This window comes from Pristiophorus japonicus, chromosome 1, assembly GCF_044704955.1.
Source record: "Pristiophorus japonicus isolate sPriJap1 chromosome 1, sPriJap1.hap1, whole genome shotgun sequence".
Taxonomy (NCBI): Eukaryota; Metazoa; Chordata; class Chondrichthyes; family Pristiophoridae; genus Pristiophorus; species Pristiophorus japonicus.
Window position 1 is genome coordinate 404,708,008 of NC_091977.1, and position 19,060 is coordinate 404,727,067.

Here is a 19,060-nt window from a genome sequence, read left to right on the forward strand (position 1 = left end):
TATCGGCCTTCAATCCCATCAATTTCCCCAACACAATTTCCCGGCTAATAAGGATTTCCCTCAGTTCCTCCTCCTTACTAGACCCCCCGACCCCTTTTATAACCGGAAGGTTGTTCGTGTCCTCCTTCGTGAATACCGAACCAAAGTACTTGTTCAATTGGTCCGCCATTTCTTTGTTCCCCGTTATGACTTCCCCTGATTCTGACTGCAGGGGACCTACATTTGTCTTTACTAACCTTTTTCTCTTTACATATCTATAGAAACTTTTGCAATCCGTCTTAATGTTCCCTGCAAGCTTCTTCTCATACTCCATTTTCCCTGCCCTAATCAAACCCTTTGTCCTCCTCTGCTGAGTTCTAAATTTCTCCCAGTCCCCAGGTTCGCTGCTATTTCTGGCCAATTTGTATGCCACTTCCTTGGCTTTAATACTATCCCTGATTTCCCTTGATAGCCACGGTTGAGCCACCTTCCCTTTTTTATTTCTATGCCAGACAGGAATGTACAATTGTTGTAGTTCATCCATGCGGTCTCTAAATGTCTGCCATTGCCCATCCACAGTCAACCCCTTAAGTATCATTCGCCAATCCATCTCAGCCAATTCACGCCTCATACCTTCAAAGTTAGCCTTCTTTAAGTTCTGGACCATGGTCTCTGAATTAACTGTTTCATTCTCCATCCTAATGCAGAATTCCACCATATTATGGTCACTCTTCCCCAAGGGGCCTCGCACAACGAGATTGTTAATTAATCCTTTCTCATTACATAACACCCAGTCTAAGATGGCCTCCCCCCAAGTTGGTTCCTCAACATATTGGTCTAAAAAACCATCCCTTATGCACTCCAGAAAATCCTCCTCCACCGTATTGCTTCCAGTTTGGTTAGCCCAATCTATGTGCATATTAAAGTCACCCATTATAACTGCTGCACCTTTATTGCACGCACCCCTAATTTCCTGTTTGATGCCCTCCCCAACATCACTACTACTGTTTGGAGGTCTGTACACAACTCCCACTAACGTTTTTTGCCCTTTGGTGTTCTGCAGCTCTACCCATATAGATTCCACATCATCCAAGCTAATGTCCTTCCTAACTATTGCCTTAATCTCCTCCTTAACCAGCAATGCTACCCCACCTCCTTTTCCTTTTATTCTATCCTTCCTGAATGTTGAATACCCCTGGATGTTGAGTTCCCAGCCCTGCTCATCCTGGAGCCACGTCTCCGTAATCCCAATCACATCATATTTGTTAACATCTATTTGCACAGTTAATTCATCCACCTTATTGCGGATACTCCTTGCATTAAGACACAAAGCCTTTAGGCTTGTTTTTTTAACACCCTCTGTCCTTTTAGAATTTTGCTGTACAATGGCCCTTTTTGTTCTTTGCCTTGGGTTTCTCTGCCCTCCACTTTTCCTCATCTCCTTTCTGTCTTTTGTTTTTGCCTCCTTTTTGTTTCCCTCTATCTCCCTGCATTGGTTCCCATCCCCCTGCCATATTAGTTTAACTCCTCCCCAACAGCACTAGCAAACACTCCCCCGAGGACATTGGTTCCGATTCTGCCCAGGTGCAGACCGTCCGGATTGTACTGGTCCCACCTCCCCCAGAACCGGTTCCAATGCCCCAGGAATTTGAATCCCTCCCTGCTGCACCATTGCTCAAGCCACGTATTCATCTGAGCTATCCTGCGATTCCTACTCTGACTAGCACGTGGCACTGGTAGCAATCCCGAGATTACTACTTTTGAGGTCCTACTTTTTAATTTAGCTCCTAGCTCCTTAAATTCATTTCGTAGGAACTCATCCCTTTTTTTACCTAGGTCATTGGTACCAACGTGCACCACGACAACTGGCTGTTCTCCCTCCCTTTTTAGAATGTCCTCCACCCGCTCCGAGACATCCTTGACCCTTGCACCAGGGAGGCAACATACCATCCTGGAGTCTCGGTTGCGGCCGCAGAAACGCCTATCTATTCCCCTTACAATTGAATCCCCTATCACTATCGCTCTTCCACTCTTTTTCCTGCCCTCCTGTGCAACAGAGCCAGCCACGGTGCCATGAACTTGGCTGCTGCTGCCCTCCCCTGATGAGTCATCCCCCTCAACAGTACTCAAAGCGGTGTATCTGTTTTGCAGGGGGATGACCACAGGGGACCCCTGCACTACCTTCCTTGCACTACTCTTCCTGCTGGTCTTCCATTCCCTCGCTGGCTGTGGACCCTTCTCCTGCAGTAAGACCAACTCGCTACACGTGATACTCACGTCATTCTCAGCATCGTGGATGCTCCAGAGTGAATCCACCTTCAGCTCCAACTCCGCAACGCGGACCGTCAGTAGCCGGAGGTGGACACACTTCCCGCACATGTAGTCGTCAGGGACACTGGTGTTGTCCCTGTGTTCCCACATGGTACAGGAGGAGCATATCACGTGACCGAGCTGTCCTGCCATGACTTAACCCTTAGATACACTTAAATTGCCGACAACAATGTTAAAAGTTACTGACTAATAAAGAAAAAGAAAAACTACTCACCAATCAGCAGCCAATCACTTACCACGTTGGCTGTGACGTCACCTTTTGATTTCTTTCTACTTTTTTGCCTTCTCTCCCAGCTGGAGCTGCACCGGTACGCCTCTCTCGACTCCCGCCTCTCTCGACGCTCCCCGGACTGCTGAGTCTTTTATAGGCCGCTGCCTCTCTCGACTCCCACCTCTCTCGACGCTCCCCGGACTGCTGAGTCTTTTATAGGCCGCTGCCTCTCTCGACTCCCACCTCTCTCGACGCTCCCCGGACTGCTGAGTCTTTTATAGGCCGCTGCCTCTCTCGACTCCCACCTCTCTCGACGCTCCCCGGACTGCTGAGTCTTTTATAGGCCGCTGCCTCTCTGGACTCCCACCTCTCTCGACGCTCCCCGGACTGCTGAGTCTTTTATAGGCCGCTGCCTCTCTGGACTCCCGCCTCTCTCGACGCTCCCCGGACTGCTGAGTCTTTTATAGGCCGCTGCCTCTCTCGACTCCCGCCTCTCTCGACGCTCCTCGGACTGCTGAGTCTTTTATAGGCCGCTGCCTCTCTCGACTCCCACCTCTCTCGACGCTCCCCGGACTGCTGAGTCTTTTATAGGCCGCTGCCTCTCTCGACTCCCGCCTCTCTCGACGCTCCCCGGACTGCTGAGCCTTTTATAGGCCGCTGCCTCTCTCGACTCCCGCCTCTCTCGACGCTCCCCGGACTGCTGAGCCTTTTATAGGCCGCTGCCTCTCTCGACTCCCGCCTCTCTCGACGCTCCCCGGACTGCTGAGCCTTTTATAGGCCGCTGCCTCTCTCGACTCCCGCCTCTCTCGACGCTCCCCGGACTGCTGAGCCTTTTATAGGCCGCTGCCTCTCTCGACTCCCGCCTCTCTCGACGCTCCCTGGACTGCTGAGCCTTTTATAGGCCGCTGCCTCTCTCGACTCCCACCTCTCTCGACGCTCCCCGGACTGCTGAGTCTTTTATAGGCCGCTGCCTCTCTCGACTCCCGCCTCTCTCGACGCTCCCCGGACTGCTGAGCCTTTTATAGGCCGCTGCCTCTCTCGACTCCCGCCTCTCTCGACGCTCCCCGGACTGCTGAGCCTTTTATAGGCCGCTGCCTCTCTCGACTCCCGCCTCTCTCGACGCTCCCCGGACTGCTGAGCCTTTTATAGGCCGCTGCCTCTCTCGACTCCCGCCTCTCTCGACGCTCCCCGGACTGCTGAGCCTTTTATAGGCCGCTGCCTCTCTCGACTCCCGCCTCTCTCGACGCTCCCCGGACTGCTGAGCCTTTTATAGGCCGCTGCCTCTCTCGACTCCCGGCGTTGGTAATGCTGTTGAATGTCATGGGGCAGTGGTTAGAGTCTCGCTTGTTGGAGATAGTCATTGCTTGGCGTGAATGTTAGTTGCCACTTATCAGCCCAAGGCTGAATGTCGTCCAGTACTTCTCTACCTGTAACAGTTGTGTCATGTATGTAACCTTCATGTAACTGTAACCTTCATGTAACAACACTGTATACTGTATACACTTAAGAAATGCACACCTTGACCATAGGGGGTGAACTTGTGGGAGACACTCCTCACCTGGTCATCCAGATCTATAAAGGGAGGTCCCACGCAGGGTCAAGACTCCTTGGTCCTGTGAATAAAGGTCACAGAGTGACCTTGTCTCCAGTATGTGCCTCGTGTTGCTTTGCAGTAGAGTGTAAGGACACAACAAGTTGAAAAGCAGTTTTCAGAATCCTTTCTCAGTTACACAGTCAAGGAAAGACTTTTTGAATTGCTTCAGTCAAAGCTGATGTTCCAGACAAAGTTTGTGGACATTCAACACCTGTGAACTCGATCATTTCATGGTTTGACTGCTCATGCAGATAACATGCAACTGTTATCTGCATTCAACAGGTTTAAGTTAAGTCAGGTGCAATTCTGATGTAGATGATAGACTTTTGCACAAGAAAATCAGTATTTAACTGAATTTTACAATAACCAATATATGCACTATTTTTTATTTCTTGCAGCATAAAACTAACAGATGCTGAATATCAGAAGTTGTTTCATTCCATAAATGGGTGAGTTATACAATTGATTAAGCCACTGTATTATTGGTTTTATATTAGGATCTATCCTTGGAGTATATCACTGCCTTTTTCATGCCTATAAGCAGGATTTCCCACGAGTAGTGATATCGGCATTCTTTATTGTGCTCTAGCCTGGTTTTATGGCTAATAGGCTTATGGCATTTAAAAATGATTACTTGTGGGTTCTGCAAATGGGACAGGTCTGAGCTGGGGTAAAAAAGTAGTGTTATTATTAATTTACTGTCTTTTTGAAATTCTAACAAATTTCATGGTCACTTCGTCAACCTTGGCATCTCCTGTGGCCTCTCTACACCAACTTTTATCACAGACAAGCCTATTTCTGAGCACTTCTAACCATCCACCTTTTTGTCCTTGTCCCCAGCAAAATTCTCTCCCATCCTGGTTGTTCCCTGATATGGCTGCCATTTTTGTTGTCTCAATAAAGAGGTGCAGACTTACATAGAAAATAGGTGCAGGAGTAGGCCATTCGGCCCTTCGAGCCTGCACCACCATTCAATAAGATCATGGCTGATCATTCCCTCAGTACCCCTTTCCTGCTTTCTCTCCATACCCCTTGATCCCCTGAGCCGTAAGGGCCAAATCTAACTCCCTCTTGAATATATCCAATGAACTGGCATCAACAACTCTCTGCGGCAGGGAATTTCACAGGTTAACAACTCTGAGTGAAGAGGTTTCTCCTCATCTCAGTCCTAAATGGCCTACCCCTTATCCTAAGACTGTGTCCCCTGGTTCTGGACTTCCCCAACATCGGGAACATTCTACCCGCATCTAACCTTTCCCATCCTATCAGAATCTTATATGTTTCTATGAGATCCCCTCTCATCCTTCTAAACACCAATGTATAAAGGCCCAGTTGATCCAGTCTCTCCTTATATGTCAGTCCTGCCATCCCGGGAATCAGTCTGGTGAACCTTCACTGCACCCCCTCAATAGCAAGAACGTCCTTCCTCAGATTAGGAGACCAAAACTGAACACAATATTCCAAGTGAGGCCTCACCAAGGCCCTGTACAACTGCAGTAAGACCTCCCTGCTCCTATACTCAAATCCCCTAGCTATGAAGGCCAACATATCATTTGCCTTCTTCACCGCCTGCTGTACCTGTATGCCAACTTTCAATGACTAATTAACCATGACACCCAGGTCTCGTTGCACCTCCCCTTTTCCTAATCTGCCGCCATTCAGATAATATTCTGTCTTCGCGTTTTTGCCCCCAAAGTGGATAACCTCACTTGAACATATCTGGTACACAACTGATTTAGTCATCCATTACCAGATCTCATTAGACCAACAAGCGCAATCAGGCCTCACTGTCCTCTGCTAAAACCACCCACTACTCTAGAATCATCCTGCAGAGCAAAGATAACCCCCGGCTTCTTCTCTCCGCTATCAGTCATTTCCTTAAACCCTTCTCTTTCCCTCTCCATCCTCACCTCTAACAGCAAGTATGAGGAGGACATGGACTTCTTTACCACTAAGATTGAAAGCATCTGTGCAGCTGTCTTTGCTATTTCCCCAACACTTACCTTTGCCCAGAGGAAGGTGTAATCTCCACCTTGTTCCTTGAGCTGGCCTTTCCCTGCCTGCCGAGTCTCGCTTAGGGCAACGATGTTGACATCGAAGCGTCTAAATACCTGGGCAACTATGGCAGTGCAACGTTCCGGCCTGTCGCTGCTGGAGTTGTCCATGAGGGTCCTGATGTTCCAGGTCCCGAACTTCATGATAAAGGAATGGAAGATGCCTGTGTGTGAGGTCTTTTAACGTAGGGTGGCCGTTGCACACCGGCTACCACACTGGCTTAGCTGAGCAAGGTCTTGCTCCAGTGGCAAAGGGGTCCAAGATGATTGGGGACCAGGCACTGGAGACCGAGGCAGTCAGGACCCGCTGGAAGGAGCACATCGAAGATCTCCTCCACCGAGACTCTGCCTTTGACTCGAGTGTTCTCGACTCCATCCCGCAGCATGCTACCCGCCACCACCTCAGTAAAACCCCAGCCCTGCATGAGGTAGAAAAAGCCATAAGACAGCTTAAGAACAACAAGGCTACGGGAGTGGATGGAATCCCCACTGAGGTACTGAAGTATGGCGGAGAGGCACCGTTAGCGCAAATGCATGACCTCATCTCTCTCATCTGGAGGGAGGAGAGCATGCCGGGAGATCTCAGAGATGCAGTGATCGTGACCATCTTTAAAAAAGGGGACAAGTCCGACTGCGGAAACTACAGAGGAATCTCCATGTTATCAGCCACTGGGAAAGTCGTCGCTAGAGTCTTCCTCAACCGTCTTCTCCCTGTGGCTGAGGAGCTCCTCCCGGAGTCACAGTGTGGATTTTATTCCCTACGGGGTACAACTGACGTGATTTTTACAGCACGACAGCAGCAAGAAAAATGCAGGGAACAGGGCCCTTATATATGACCTTCTTCGACCTTACAAAGGCCTTTGACACTGTTAACTGTGAGGGTCTGTCCTCCTCCATTTCGGCTGCCCCCAAAAGTTCGTCACCGTCCTATGCCTGCTCCACGACGACATGCAAGCCATGATCCTTACCAACGGATCCATTACAGACTCAATCCACATCCGGACCGGGGTCAAACAGGGCTGCGTCATTGCCCCAACCCTCTTCTCAATCTTCCTCGTTGCCATGCTCCACTTCGCACTCAACAAACTCCCCACTGGAGTGGAACTAAACTACAGAATCAGTGGGAATCTGTTCAACCTTCATCGTCTCCAGGCCAGATCCAAGACTACCCCAACCTCTGTCGTCGAGCTACAGTATGTGGACGACGCCTGCATCTGCGCACACACAGAGGCTGAACTCCAAGTCATAGTCAACTTATTCACTGAGGGGTACGAAATCATTTGCCTTACACTAAACATCCGTAAGACAAAGGTCCTCCACCAACCTGTCCCCGCCGCACAGCACTGCCCCCCCGCCAATCATCAAGATCTACAGCTCGGCCCTGGACAACGTGGACCATTTCCCATACGTCGGGAACCTCTTATCAACAAGGGCAAACATTGCCGATGTGATTTAACACCAACTCCAGTGCGCCAGTGCAGCCTTCGGCCGCCTGAGGAAAAGAGTGTTTGAAGATCAGGCCCTCAAATCTGCCACCAAGCTCATGGCCTACAGGGCTGTAGTAATACCCGCCCTCCTGTATGGCTCAGAGACATGGACCATGTACAGCAAACACCTCAAATCGCTGGAGAAATACCACCACCGATGTCTTCGCAAGATCCTGTAAATCCTCTGGGAGGACAGATGCACCAACGTTAGTGTCCTCGACCAGACCTTCATTCCCAGCATTGAAGCACTGACCACACTCGGATCAGCTCCGCTGGGCAGGCCATATTATTTGCATGCCAGACACGAGACTCCCAAAGCAAGTGCTCTACTCGGAACTCCTTCACGGCAAATGAGCCAAAGGTGGGCAGAGGAAATGTTTCAAGGACACCCTCAAAGCCTCCTTGATAAAGTGCAGCATCCCCACCAACACTTGGGAGTCCCTGGCCAAAGACCGCCCTAAGTGGAGGAAGTGCATCCGGGAGGGCGCTGAGCATCTCTAGTCTCATCGCCGAGAGCATGCAGAAACCAAGTGCAGGCAGCGGAAAGAACGTGCGGCAAACCAGTCCCACCCTTTCCCTCAACGACTGTCCCACCTGTGACAGGGACTGCGGTTCTCGTATTGGACTGTTCAGTCACCTAAGAACTCCTTTTTTTAGAGTGGAAGCAAGTCTTCCTCGATTCCGAAGGACTGCCTATGAAGATGATGCCCACCAAGTTAAACCTTCCCCTGACTCTCCTCTGCCCTAGCTCTGAACCCAAGCCTTGTCCAGGCTCATCTTGTTCATGACACCCATGTTCTGCTTGCTTGACTTCATCCCCACTAAATTGCTGTCCACCCAACTTCCCTCTTGGCCCCCATGCTAGCTGGCATATTCCTCCATGCCCTGTGCAGCTTTTGACACAGTCGACATCACCAACACCTCTCCTCCATTGTCTAGTTTGGTGCCATTCTTGCCTATCCAACCAGCTTTAAAAGCATTAATGCTACCCAGAATTGCCAAGACTGACAGGTAAGTATATGTGGAAATACCCAAACAATAATGTAGACATAACAATTGTGACACAGGATGTAAGTGTGACAAACAAGAGACACGTGCTAAACACACGATTTTTAATATATTATAGAGGTGATGCCAACTTGTATAACGAGTAGAAGAATAATCCTGTTGTGTTATTTGGCTTTAAAAATTTGTTACCTACTGCTAAATCACAGTATGACTTTGACTACAATAATGAGGATATAACTTTATTTTATTATTACTAAGTACATTCTTCTTTACTCATGTTAAGTCAGATTATTACACTATTTGTGAACATGGATTTGTTTTTTTTCTATCTTCATTCAGGCTGTTCTTTTTAGGAACTGTTGTTCTTCAGACATCCAGATATACTGAGATTTTAGCCATCTTTTATAATCTTGCGCTGAAGGTAACTGTATAATACTTATAGAAAGTGTAGATACATTTAGTAAATTATAAAAGACAGAGAGGAATCTTTAACGAGATCATTGTTCTTTTTTCCACAAAGGACATTACATTTTAATTTGCCTTCATGGGGAGGATAACAACTGGGAGGCATACCTCATGCAGTTTTGGTTTCCATATTTACGAAAGGATATACTTGCTTTGGAGGCAGTTCAGAGAAGGTTCACTAGGTTGATTCCAGGGATGAGGGGGTTGACTTATGAGGAAAGGTTGAGTAGGTTGGGCCTCTACTCATTGGAATTCAGAAGAATGAGAGGTGATCTTATCGAGATGTATAAGATCATGAGGGGGCTTGACAAGGTGGATGCAGAGAGGATGTTTCCACTGATGGGGGAGACTCGAACTAGAGGGCACGATTTTAGAATAAGGGGCTGCCCATTTAAAACTGACATGAGGAGAAATTTCTTCTCTCAGAAGATTGTGTGTCTGTGGAATTCACTGCCTCAGAGAGCTGTGGAAGCTGGGACATTGAATAAGTTTAAGACAGAAATAGATGGTTTCTTAATCAATAAGGGGATAAGGGATTATGGGGAGCGGGCAGGGAAGTGGAGCTGATTCTATGATCAGATCAGCCATGATCTGATTGAATGGCGGAGCAGGCTCGAGGGGCCATATGGCCTACTCCTGTTCCTATTTCTTATGTTCTTATTAACCAGAACTTCACAAAAAGACAGAGGACTGATATAGAAGAGCTGTTGTAACTACTTAGCTGTTAAAAAAGTCCAACGAACCAGCTGAGAAAGTCCTGCCCCACTATTAGGCTTTAGATTAAGGGGTCGAAATTCGGTTGCTAACGCCAGATGTTACCACCTGGGAGAGGCAGCAACGGGGCGTAAACGACTGGGCCGCAGCGATAGGCGGTGGTGCCACCTGATGGGAAATTTGGTTCTGCTTTTACAAGGGTGCAAAGATTTGCCACCTCACCGACTAACAACATGGAAATCCAAACTTCAGTTCGCGTGCAACACCTCCTTGGCGCCGGTCTCAGCAAATTCACTTTTGCTGCTTCACTTACCGGCTGCCAGGAACGCACCACAAAAAGTTGCCATTCACAAGTCAAGTTAAAGACTGTTTAAATTAATGCGCACGGTCAACCCTGTGTCTGTACGGCCTCCTGCCCCGAGGTCTGAGACTTCTCCTGTGGCATAGACCCACATTGGCTTGAAGCCATCTCTGTAGCCGATGCCTTTAAAGTCTTCTCCGCAGGACGACGTGGTGTGCCAGTATTTAAACAGAGTTGCAGCCGGGCCACAGAGGTCGCGTCAGTGCTGCGTTCTCTCCTCGCAGAGTGCATAGGTGTTTGCTTGCTGTGATTACTCCGCTTCACAACTAGCATTTCGCAAACATTAGTGGGTTTCAGGTCAGATCGATTGGCGACGAGCATATCACTACTACCTTTTGTAACTTAATGGGGGGCAGTGATGGCACACCACGTCGTCCTGCGGCGAAGACTTTAAAGGCGTCGGCTACAGAGATGGCTTCAAGCCAATGTGGGTCCATGCCACAGGAGAGGCCTCAGACCTCGGGGCAGGAGGCCGTACAGACACAGGGTTTACCATGCGCATTAATTTTACCTTGATATGTCCGAGGAGTAGTGCATAAGAAGGCTAAGGTTCTGCAAGGAGGTGGTCACCGAGCTCTACCGCCTCCTGCAGACATACCTCGAAGCTGACATCTGCACCAGGACCTCGCTGTCAGTGGAAGTAAAGTGACAGTTGCCCTCAACTTCTATGCTATCGGCTCTTTCCAGTCTCCTGTAGGCGATATATGCAACATCTCGCAGTTTGCAGTACTGCAGTACATTGCTGCATTCGCCAGGTGACCGATGCTCTCTACAGCCGGACTACATAAAGTTCAGCATGTCCAAGGAGAGCCAGGATGAGCACTCCCGTGGCTTCGCCTGGATAGCGGGCTTCCTCGTGATTCAGGGGGCCCTTGATTGTACGAATGTGGCATTGCAGGCACGTGCAATCGTTAGTGTGTTTTGCAATCGCAAGGGCTACCACTCCCTCAATGTTCAGCTGGTCTGCAGGCAGATTATCTTCGCTGTTAAATCATGCTATCCTGGCAGCTGACACGATGCCTTCATCCTGCGGTAGTACAGTGTGTCACGACTGTTGCAGCCACCGCATAAAGGGCGTGTCTGACTCATTAGCGACAAAGCATATGGTGTTGCCACCTGGCTGATGACACACCTCCCCAATCTCACCACACCTGCCGAGCAGCGCTTCAACAACAGCCATATCACAACCAGGACCATTATAGAGCAAACTCAAGGTTCTGAAGCAGCGTTTCCACTGCCTTGACTGCTCTGGAGGGGCATTTAAGTACTCACCTGATAGAATCTCCACCTTCACCGTTGTGTGCTGCATGCTGCGCAACCTGGCCATCATGAGAGGCCAGCCATTACCAGCAGGGATGGCAGCTCCACCTCAGGAGGACGACGATGATGAGGAGGAAGATGAGGAGCTTCAGCCAAGGAGCAGGCAGCCTGACACGGTTGCGGCTGCAAGAGCTGCTTGTCAGAGATTCATCGTGCATCGATTACAGTGAATGACTCAAGATGTGCCGAATGGCCAGCCTATTCACCTGCCGATCTGCTGAAAATATTGCGCCCAAAGCCTCCGTGGATAAAAATGGCAAGACAAGAATGTGGCAAATTAAAATAATTTTTATTGACAACAAAAACCATAGTGTGCTGTAAAGAAGCACAAAAGGACACCATCATCCACATAAAACAATAATTGAAACCAGACCTCTTGAAACATTATCACCCATATCCGTGTGCAACTATTTGCATGAATTCATATTTGAACAAGGACAGCATCTCTGGCCACTATCACACAATTCTTTAGTGCCACATCTACGTGCAACGATTTGCATGAGATCATATTCGAGCAAGGTCACCATCAAGGCCACTATCACACACATCGTTAGTGTGTCCAGCTGAGCACTTCTATTTACATGAGTTCATATTCGAGCAAGGTCACCATCTCTGGCCATTATCTCACACATGTTTAGCGGGTCTTTCTGAGTCCTTCCCACCCCCTCCCTTCTCCCCCCTCCCACGCCTACTGCTCCTCTTCAATGGGGTCTCAATGCCTGCAGCAAGGCTGGTAGAAGGTTGCTCTGTTGGCGCCGCTGCCACAACTGATGGCCTAGCAGGACATTTCCCACAGCTTGGGCCCTGGAAGGCCCAGCTGCAGAGTGCATCACCTCAACATGGGCGGCAGCACTCTGTGGTGGATGGGTTGCAAAGAAGGGCAAGGGTGGATGATGTCGTCCTGAGAGAGGACATCACGTTCCAACTGGCCTGACACGCTGCTACTCCCCCGGGGCAGACCCTCAGTATCTGGAGCAATCTGGGTGAGCACAGATTGCTGTCCTGCTTTGGCAGTGTTAGGTTCCTATTGATCTGATGGGGTCCCAGACACGATGGCAGTGGTCAGTGCCTGCGTGGCATCAAGTCAGCTCTGCATGAGCATAGACTGCGACTGCAGCACACCACAGAGCTGATTGATGCCACCACAAACCGACAGCATGACAGTATGCAGGCCTACCATAGCGTCGGCCTGGTGCTCAATGACTCCTGCCACGACAGCCATAGCTTGTGCCACCATGTCTGGAACCCCATGGTCACTTGAAGCATCCAACATCTGTTGGTATGCACCAAGGATGGGCTCCACGGGCTGTTGAAAGTCATATGCAATAGTTGAGGTGGACTCCTCCATCCTCACAGCTAGTGCAACAAGATTCTTGGGCACCCTTGACACTGCACCCAGTAGATCACTGTGCATCTGCAATGACTGTCTTGCAACATCCTCTAATTCAAGCTCATCATCAGAGTACTGCTGAGCATAACTCAGGCATACACTCACCCTCTACGGAGCTGGCCCCCTGGTCTCCCCTCCCCTGTGGCGTTGCTGCAGGACACTGGGTCCTGGAGCAGCACCCACCTCAATCTCCCCGACCACGGCTTCCTCCACTGAGGTGCTGGCCCCGCTCTCTGAGGCCGTACCTGCTCGCTAATCGTCTGTCACATCCAGAGAGGTGTCCTCCGTCTCCTTCTCCTCTCTACCGTCACCCGCAGTGGAAGGATGAGGTGCATGATCCTGGGCATCTGGTTCATCATCTGAAAGCACAAAGCCAGAGAAGAGTGGTTACGTTTGGAGGAGGGGGCCAGGAGCAGCAAAGGCATTCGAGAATGGCAATCTCATGGAAAGTGGGGAAAGATTGCGGTGCCAGGGCTAAGTGGTCTGATAGAGGATGCAAAGGTCCTCAACACACCGTCACTGTCCCGAAGGGGCTCGGACTCACCAACCACCACCACACCCACTTGTGAGCCAACAGGGCCGAAATGTGTTCATCCAGTGCAGTAAGGGATTGAAGATCACGGTCTCCGGTCCTCATTTGCTCCCTTCGATTATGCTTCGCCTGAATCATTAAGGAGAACGTCACAGTTAGTGCCCTTCTATCAGTCTGTCCGGAGTGCCTTACATAGTTGAGTATATGTTACTGCATGAGAGTCTTCACAGGTCGATGTAATTCCAAATAAATGCGTACACTTGGTGTGGCAATGCTGGAATTAGGGGGTCAGCACCTAACAGTCATGGTGAGGCTACTGTCTTCCACAAGCATATGAAGACTGAGGAGGTAGCAAGATGAGGGGTGGGTCTCACGACGGAGTAGGAAGGTTAACTGCGCATGCAGGCCTTTGGAGTGGGTGAGGCTGCAAATGCTAACGTTGCATCTGGGCTCATCCATGAAGAGCACCATGTCCGACACATTCTGATTGAACAGAGACTGCACATTGACCTCAGAGTATGGCATGTTCAGGTTAAATGAACTCATGTAAAATAAACTCACTCTCAACAACCGAGTCATGTCGTTGCACTTCTTCCGACACTGGGTAGCTGTCCTGGGCACTGTGTTTGTTGCTGACACGCTTTAAACGACTTCCCTCCAAAGTCGACGAAAGGGCTGTGGCTGTGGCCTCTTGCCAGTCTCGGGCCGCAGCAACTCCCGCCGCCTCTTCAGAGCATCAAGGAATGCATCCACGGCCACATCGGAGAACCGGTGCGCACGCTGACGAGCTGCCGCATCTGCCATCTTGCCCTCTTGAGTAAGTGCGTAGGAAGCGAATATAAGCATGAGGCGATGCCGCGCCCTAGCACCGTCTGAATTGATTCCAGATAGTGCCTCTATGTCTATGGCACAGTTACAAATACAGATTGCTGCCTAGATGTCACCACCGTTTACTGCCTTGAGAGTAGCGTTGTAATGCCTGATTTACTGCTCCAACCCCTGGTCAGGTGGAGAAACTAAATTTTGCAGTTGGTGGCGGTAAAAACACTCAACAGGCGGTAACGAATTTCGACCCCTGGTGGAAAAATTTGGGTTGTTTGCGCCTTCAGATGGCATGGCATGTTCAGGTTAATGTAAAATAAACTCGCCCTCAACAACCGAGTCATGTAACCGTACCGCTCCTACCGGTAGCGCCCTGTGCCACTGCGTCAGTGAGGACAACGTCGTCACCATGCGCAGCAACCTGTTTTCACTCCGGAGTGAAAATTCGGTAGCACCACGTGAAGCTACCGCGGGCGATGAGGTTGGAGGCTGCTAGTGGGGTGAAAATTAAAGGGGAGGTGCGGCAGTAAAAAGAAAATTAGCCGCCTTTTTTGTAGATTGTGGGACCTGTGCCGCGATCTTGCAGCCCGGCACTCCGCTTGTGTGCCGGGATGGTGCCATGGCACCCTGCTCCAGCGATGACTTTCTGGAAGCAATACGGTGGAGGAGGATTTCCTGGAGTGTATAAGGGATGGTTTTTTAGACCAATATGTCGAGGAACCAACTAGAGAGCTGGCCATCTTAGACTGGGTGTTGTGTAATGAGAGAGGATTAATTGTTGTGCGAGGCCCCTTGGGGAAGAGTGACTATAATATGGTAGAATTCTTCATTAAGATGGAGAGTGACACAGTTAATACAGAGACTAGAGTCCTGAACTTAAAGAAAGATAACTTCGACGGTATGAGACGTGAATTGGCTAGGATAGACTGGCGAATGATACTTAAAGGGTTGATGGTAGATAGGCAATGGCAGACATTTAAAGATCACATGGATGAACTTCAACAATTGTACATCCCTGTATAGAGTAAAAATAAAACAGGGAAGGTGGCTCAACCGTGGCTAACAAGAGAAATTAGGGATAGTGTTAAATCCAAGGAAGAGGCTTATAAATTGGCCAAAAAAAACAGCAAATCTGAGGACTGGGAGAAATTTAGAATTCAGCAGAGGAGGACAAAGGATTTAATTAGGAGGGGGAAAATAGAATATGAGAGTAAGTTTGCAGAGAACATAAAAACTGACTGCAAAAGCTTCTACAGATACGTGAAGAGAAAAAGATTAGTGAAGACAAATGTAGGTCCCTTACAGTCAGAATCAGGTGAAGTCATAATGGGGAACAAAGAAATGGCAAACCAATTGAACAAATACTTTGGTTCTGTCTTCACGAAGGAAGACACAAATAAGCTTCCGCAAATACTAGGGGAACGAGGGTCTAGTGAGAAGGAGGAACTAAAAGAAATCCTTATTAGTCAGCAAATTATGTTCGGGAAATTGATGGGATTGAAGGCCGATAAATCCCCAGGGCCTGATAGACTGCATCCCAGAGTACTTAAGGAAGTGGCCGTAGAAATAATGGATGGTGGTCATTTTCCAACATTCTATAGACTCTGGATCAGTTTCTATGGACTGGAGGGTAGCTAATGTAACCCCACTTTTTAAAAAAGTTGGGCGAGAGAAAACAGGGAATTATAGACTGGTCAGCCTGACATCGGTAATGGGGAAATTGTTGGAATCAATTATTAAAGATGTAATAGCAGCGCATTTGGAAAGCAGTGACAGGATCGGTCCAAGTCAGCATGGATTTATGAAAGGGAAATCATGCTTGACAAATCTTCTAGAATTTTTTGAGGATGTAACTAGTAGAGTGGACAAGGGGGAGCCAGTGGATGTGGTGTATTTAGACTTTCAAAAGGCTTTTGACAAGGTCCCACATAAGAGATTAGTGTGCAAAATTAAAGCACATGGTATTGGGGGTAATGTAGTGACGTGGATAGAGAACTCGTTGGCAGACAGGAAGCAGAGAATAGGAATAAACGTGTCCTTTTCAGAATGGCAGGCAGTGACTAGTGGGGTACCGCAAGGTTCAATGCTGGACCCCCAGCTATTTACAATATACATTAATGATTTAGATGAAGGAATTGAATGTAATATCTCCAAGTTTGCAGATAAGCTGGGTAGCAGTGTGAGATGTGAGGAGGATGCTAAGAGGCTTCAGGGTGACTTGGACAGGTTAGGTGAGTGGGCAAATACATGGCAGATGCGATATAATGTGGATAAATATGAGGTTATCCACTTTGGTGGTAAAAACAGGAGACCTGATTATTATCTGAATGGTGTCAGATTGGCAAAGGGGGAGGTGCAACGTGACCTGGGTATCATGGTACATCAGTCATTGAAAGTTGGCATACAGGTGCAGCAGGCAGTGAAGAAGACAAATGGCATGTTGGCCTTCAAAGTGAGAGGATTCGAGTATAGGAGCAGGGAGGTCTTACTACAGTTCTACAGGGCCTTGGTGAGGCCACACCTTGAATATTGTGTACAGTTTTGGTCTCCTAATCTGAGGAAGGACATTCTTGCTATTGAGGGAGTGCAGAGAAGGTTCACCAGACTGATTCCCGGGATGACAGGACTGATATATGAAGAAAGACTGAATTGACTAGGCTTGTATTCAATGGAATTTAGAAGAATGAGAGGGGATCTCATAGAAACATATAAAATTCTGACGGGATTGGACAGGTTAGGTGCAGGAAGAATATTCCCAATGTTGGGGAAGTCCAGAACCAGGGGTCACAGTCTAAGGATAAGGGTAAGCCATTTAGGACCGAGATGAGGAGAAACTTCTTCACTCAGAGAGTTGTGGGCATGTGGAATTTTCTACCACAGAATGTTGTTGGGGCCAGTTCGTTAGATATATTCAAAAGAGAGTTAGATGTGACCCTCACGGTTAAAGGGATCAAGGGGTATAGAGAGAAAGCAGGAATGGGGTACCGAAATGCATGATCAGTCATGATTATATTGAATGGTGGTGCAGGCTCGAAGAGCCGAATGGCCTACTCCTGCACCTATTTTCTATGTTTCTATGGCCCCTCTTCCCGCCGGAGAGGCGGTAGCTTGGCCTTCCCCTTTAATGGAAGGGGATGGCCTTGTTTTTCCGCCAGCGCTGGAAACTTTGTGTGCCTTTGCTTCCCGGTCCCACCCCGAGAGGAACTGCAGCACGAGATTTGGGCTACAGTTCCTCTCGGGGATGGTAAGCTCAATATAATTTGCGGGGCGGGACGTCTGCGCCTGGTGCAGGAACTCCCACCTCGTAGCTGGTAGCATAAGGCGGTACCAAATTTCACCGCCATTAATTTTTCCTACCTTCTCCTGAACCAGAAGAGTTGATGAGTTTCATACACTCAATTGTCTTATTTCAACGGCAATACAGGCCAGTATTTGTTTGCATATTACTTTAAACAAAAACACAAAATTTGCACATTGTTAACACAAAGGAACACATCAACGAAGTTCTACAAATGGTTGTGAAGCATTCACAACCCTAATGAAGAGTTAGAGGGGACAACTGAAGACACAGTGGAAGAACTAGGTTTTGAGAGGGTTTTTTAAGTTGGGTCAAGAAATAGCAAGATGGAAGGGTTTAGGAAGAGAATTGCAGAGTATAGAGGCATAATGGTTGTAGGTTCAGCCACCAATATCGGAGTAGTGGGATGACAGGTGCACAAGGTAAGGGTTGATTTTCACTTCTCAGCGAGAATGCATCCTAATGAGTCGGTTGCAGGGAGCCATGGCAGATTTTAATAGCTGGTGGGAAGCAACTGCCCAGCTGTGAAAATCGAGCATTTCGGAGCCCGCTGTTTGGAAGCCAGGAAAACATTTCTAAGCTCAAGGTAAGTAGATCGGAGGGCTCAAGGAGGGCAGTTGCAGCTGGGCGAAGGGGAAGCATGGGGCAGGGGAGGCACAAGGTTTCTATGTGAGACCCAGAGAAGCACTCCTGCTCTTCCTGGCCCACAAAGAAACCTGTTTTAGTAAGAAAAAGATCATACTTTCTTGGGTCTCTTGTATACCTATACCTATATCCTGGTAGCTTTGTCATAGCAGGGAAGCTGCCATTGCTCCCCTGCGCAGACCTCAGGTAAATATAGTTTTCGAGACGCGATGATGTAATTGGAACCCGATCTGCATATTTAAAGAAGGGCCCCACTGGCTTCAGGCAGGTGTCCTTGCTGCCTGCAATTTAAAATTTCAGTCGGTTAGATCAGTACTAGAACAGAATAGGTAAGTTTCCTTGTTGCTAGTTACACCTCTATAGGCAGCACGCTCGACAAGACACGTCAATTTTGGGCTGGCTGCCTTGCCAGCAGCGACCCTTGGGTAAGTCCTGGGAAGGAGATGTTGGAGTAGGCTATGGCGGGGAGAGGCTGCGGGGGAGCGGGGGTGGTGGAGCTGGCGGGGGACTCGATCGTGATTCTAGTTGGCATGGGGAAAGCACTCCTGCTCCTCCTGGCTTTACAGGAAGGTGTTTCTTAAAACCTATTTTAAACATTCACCTTTGGTTGCTGGTCACAGGGACTGCTGAAGAATTCTTTGGTTGGCAGGCCGCTCATTGGTGCCAAATTTGTCAAAGGTTCCATTAACAGGATTTAGGCTCCTAATTTAGATATTCAAGGGGCCTAGCGCCTGTTTTAGACATCCATGGGACGCCTAAAAATGGACCCCTTGAATTTGGCAGTGGGACCAACGCTGGTGCAGTTTGATGCCTGAAAAACCAGCGTAATGCATACCAATTTCTACCCCT

At 48.7% G+C, this 19,060-nt stretch overlaps 1 protein-coding gene across 1 annotated transcript in view; it reads left to right on the plus strand.

Annotated features, from left to right (window-relative positions):
* Positions 1–19,060, plus strand: part of LOC139267078 (gamma-glutamyl hydrolase-like) — a 268,758-nt gene that overhangs the window by 32,230 nt on the left and 217,468 nt on the right. Inside the window, exons 3-4 of the mRNA XM_070884891.1 lie at positions 4,514–4,564; positions 9,004–9,085. Coding sequence (XP_070740992.1) covers positions 4,514–4,564; positions 9,004–9,085 — 133 coding nt within the window. The remainder of the gene's footprint in view (positions 1–4,513; positions 4,565–9,003; positions 9,086–19,060) is intronic.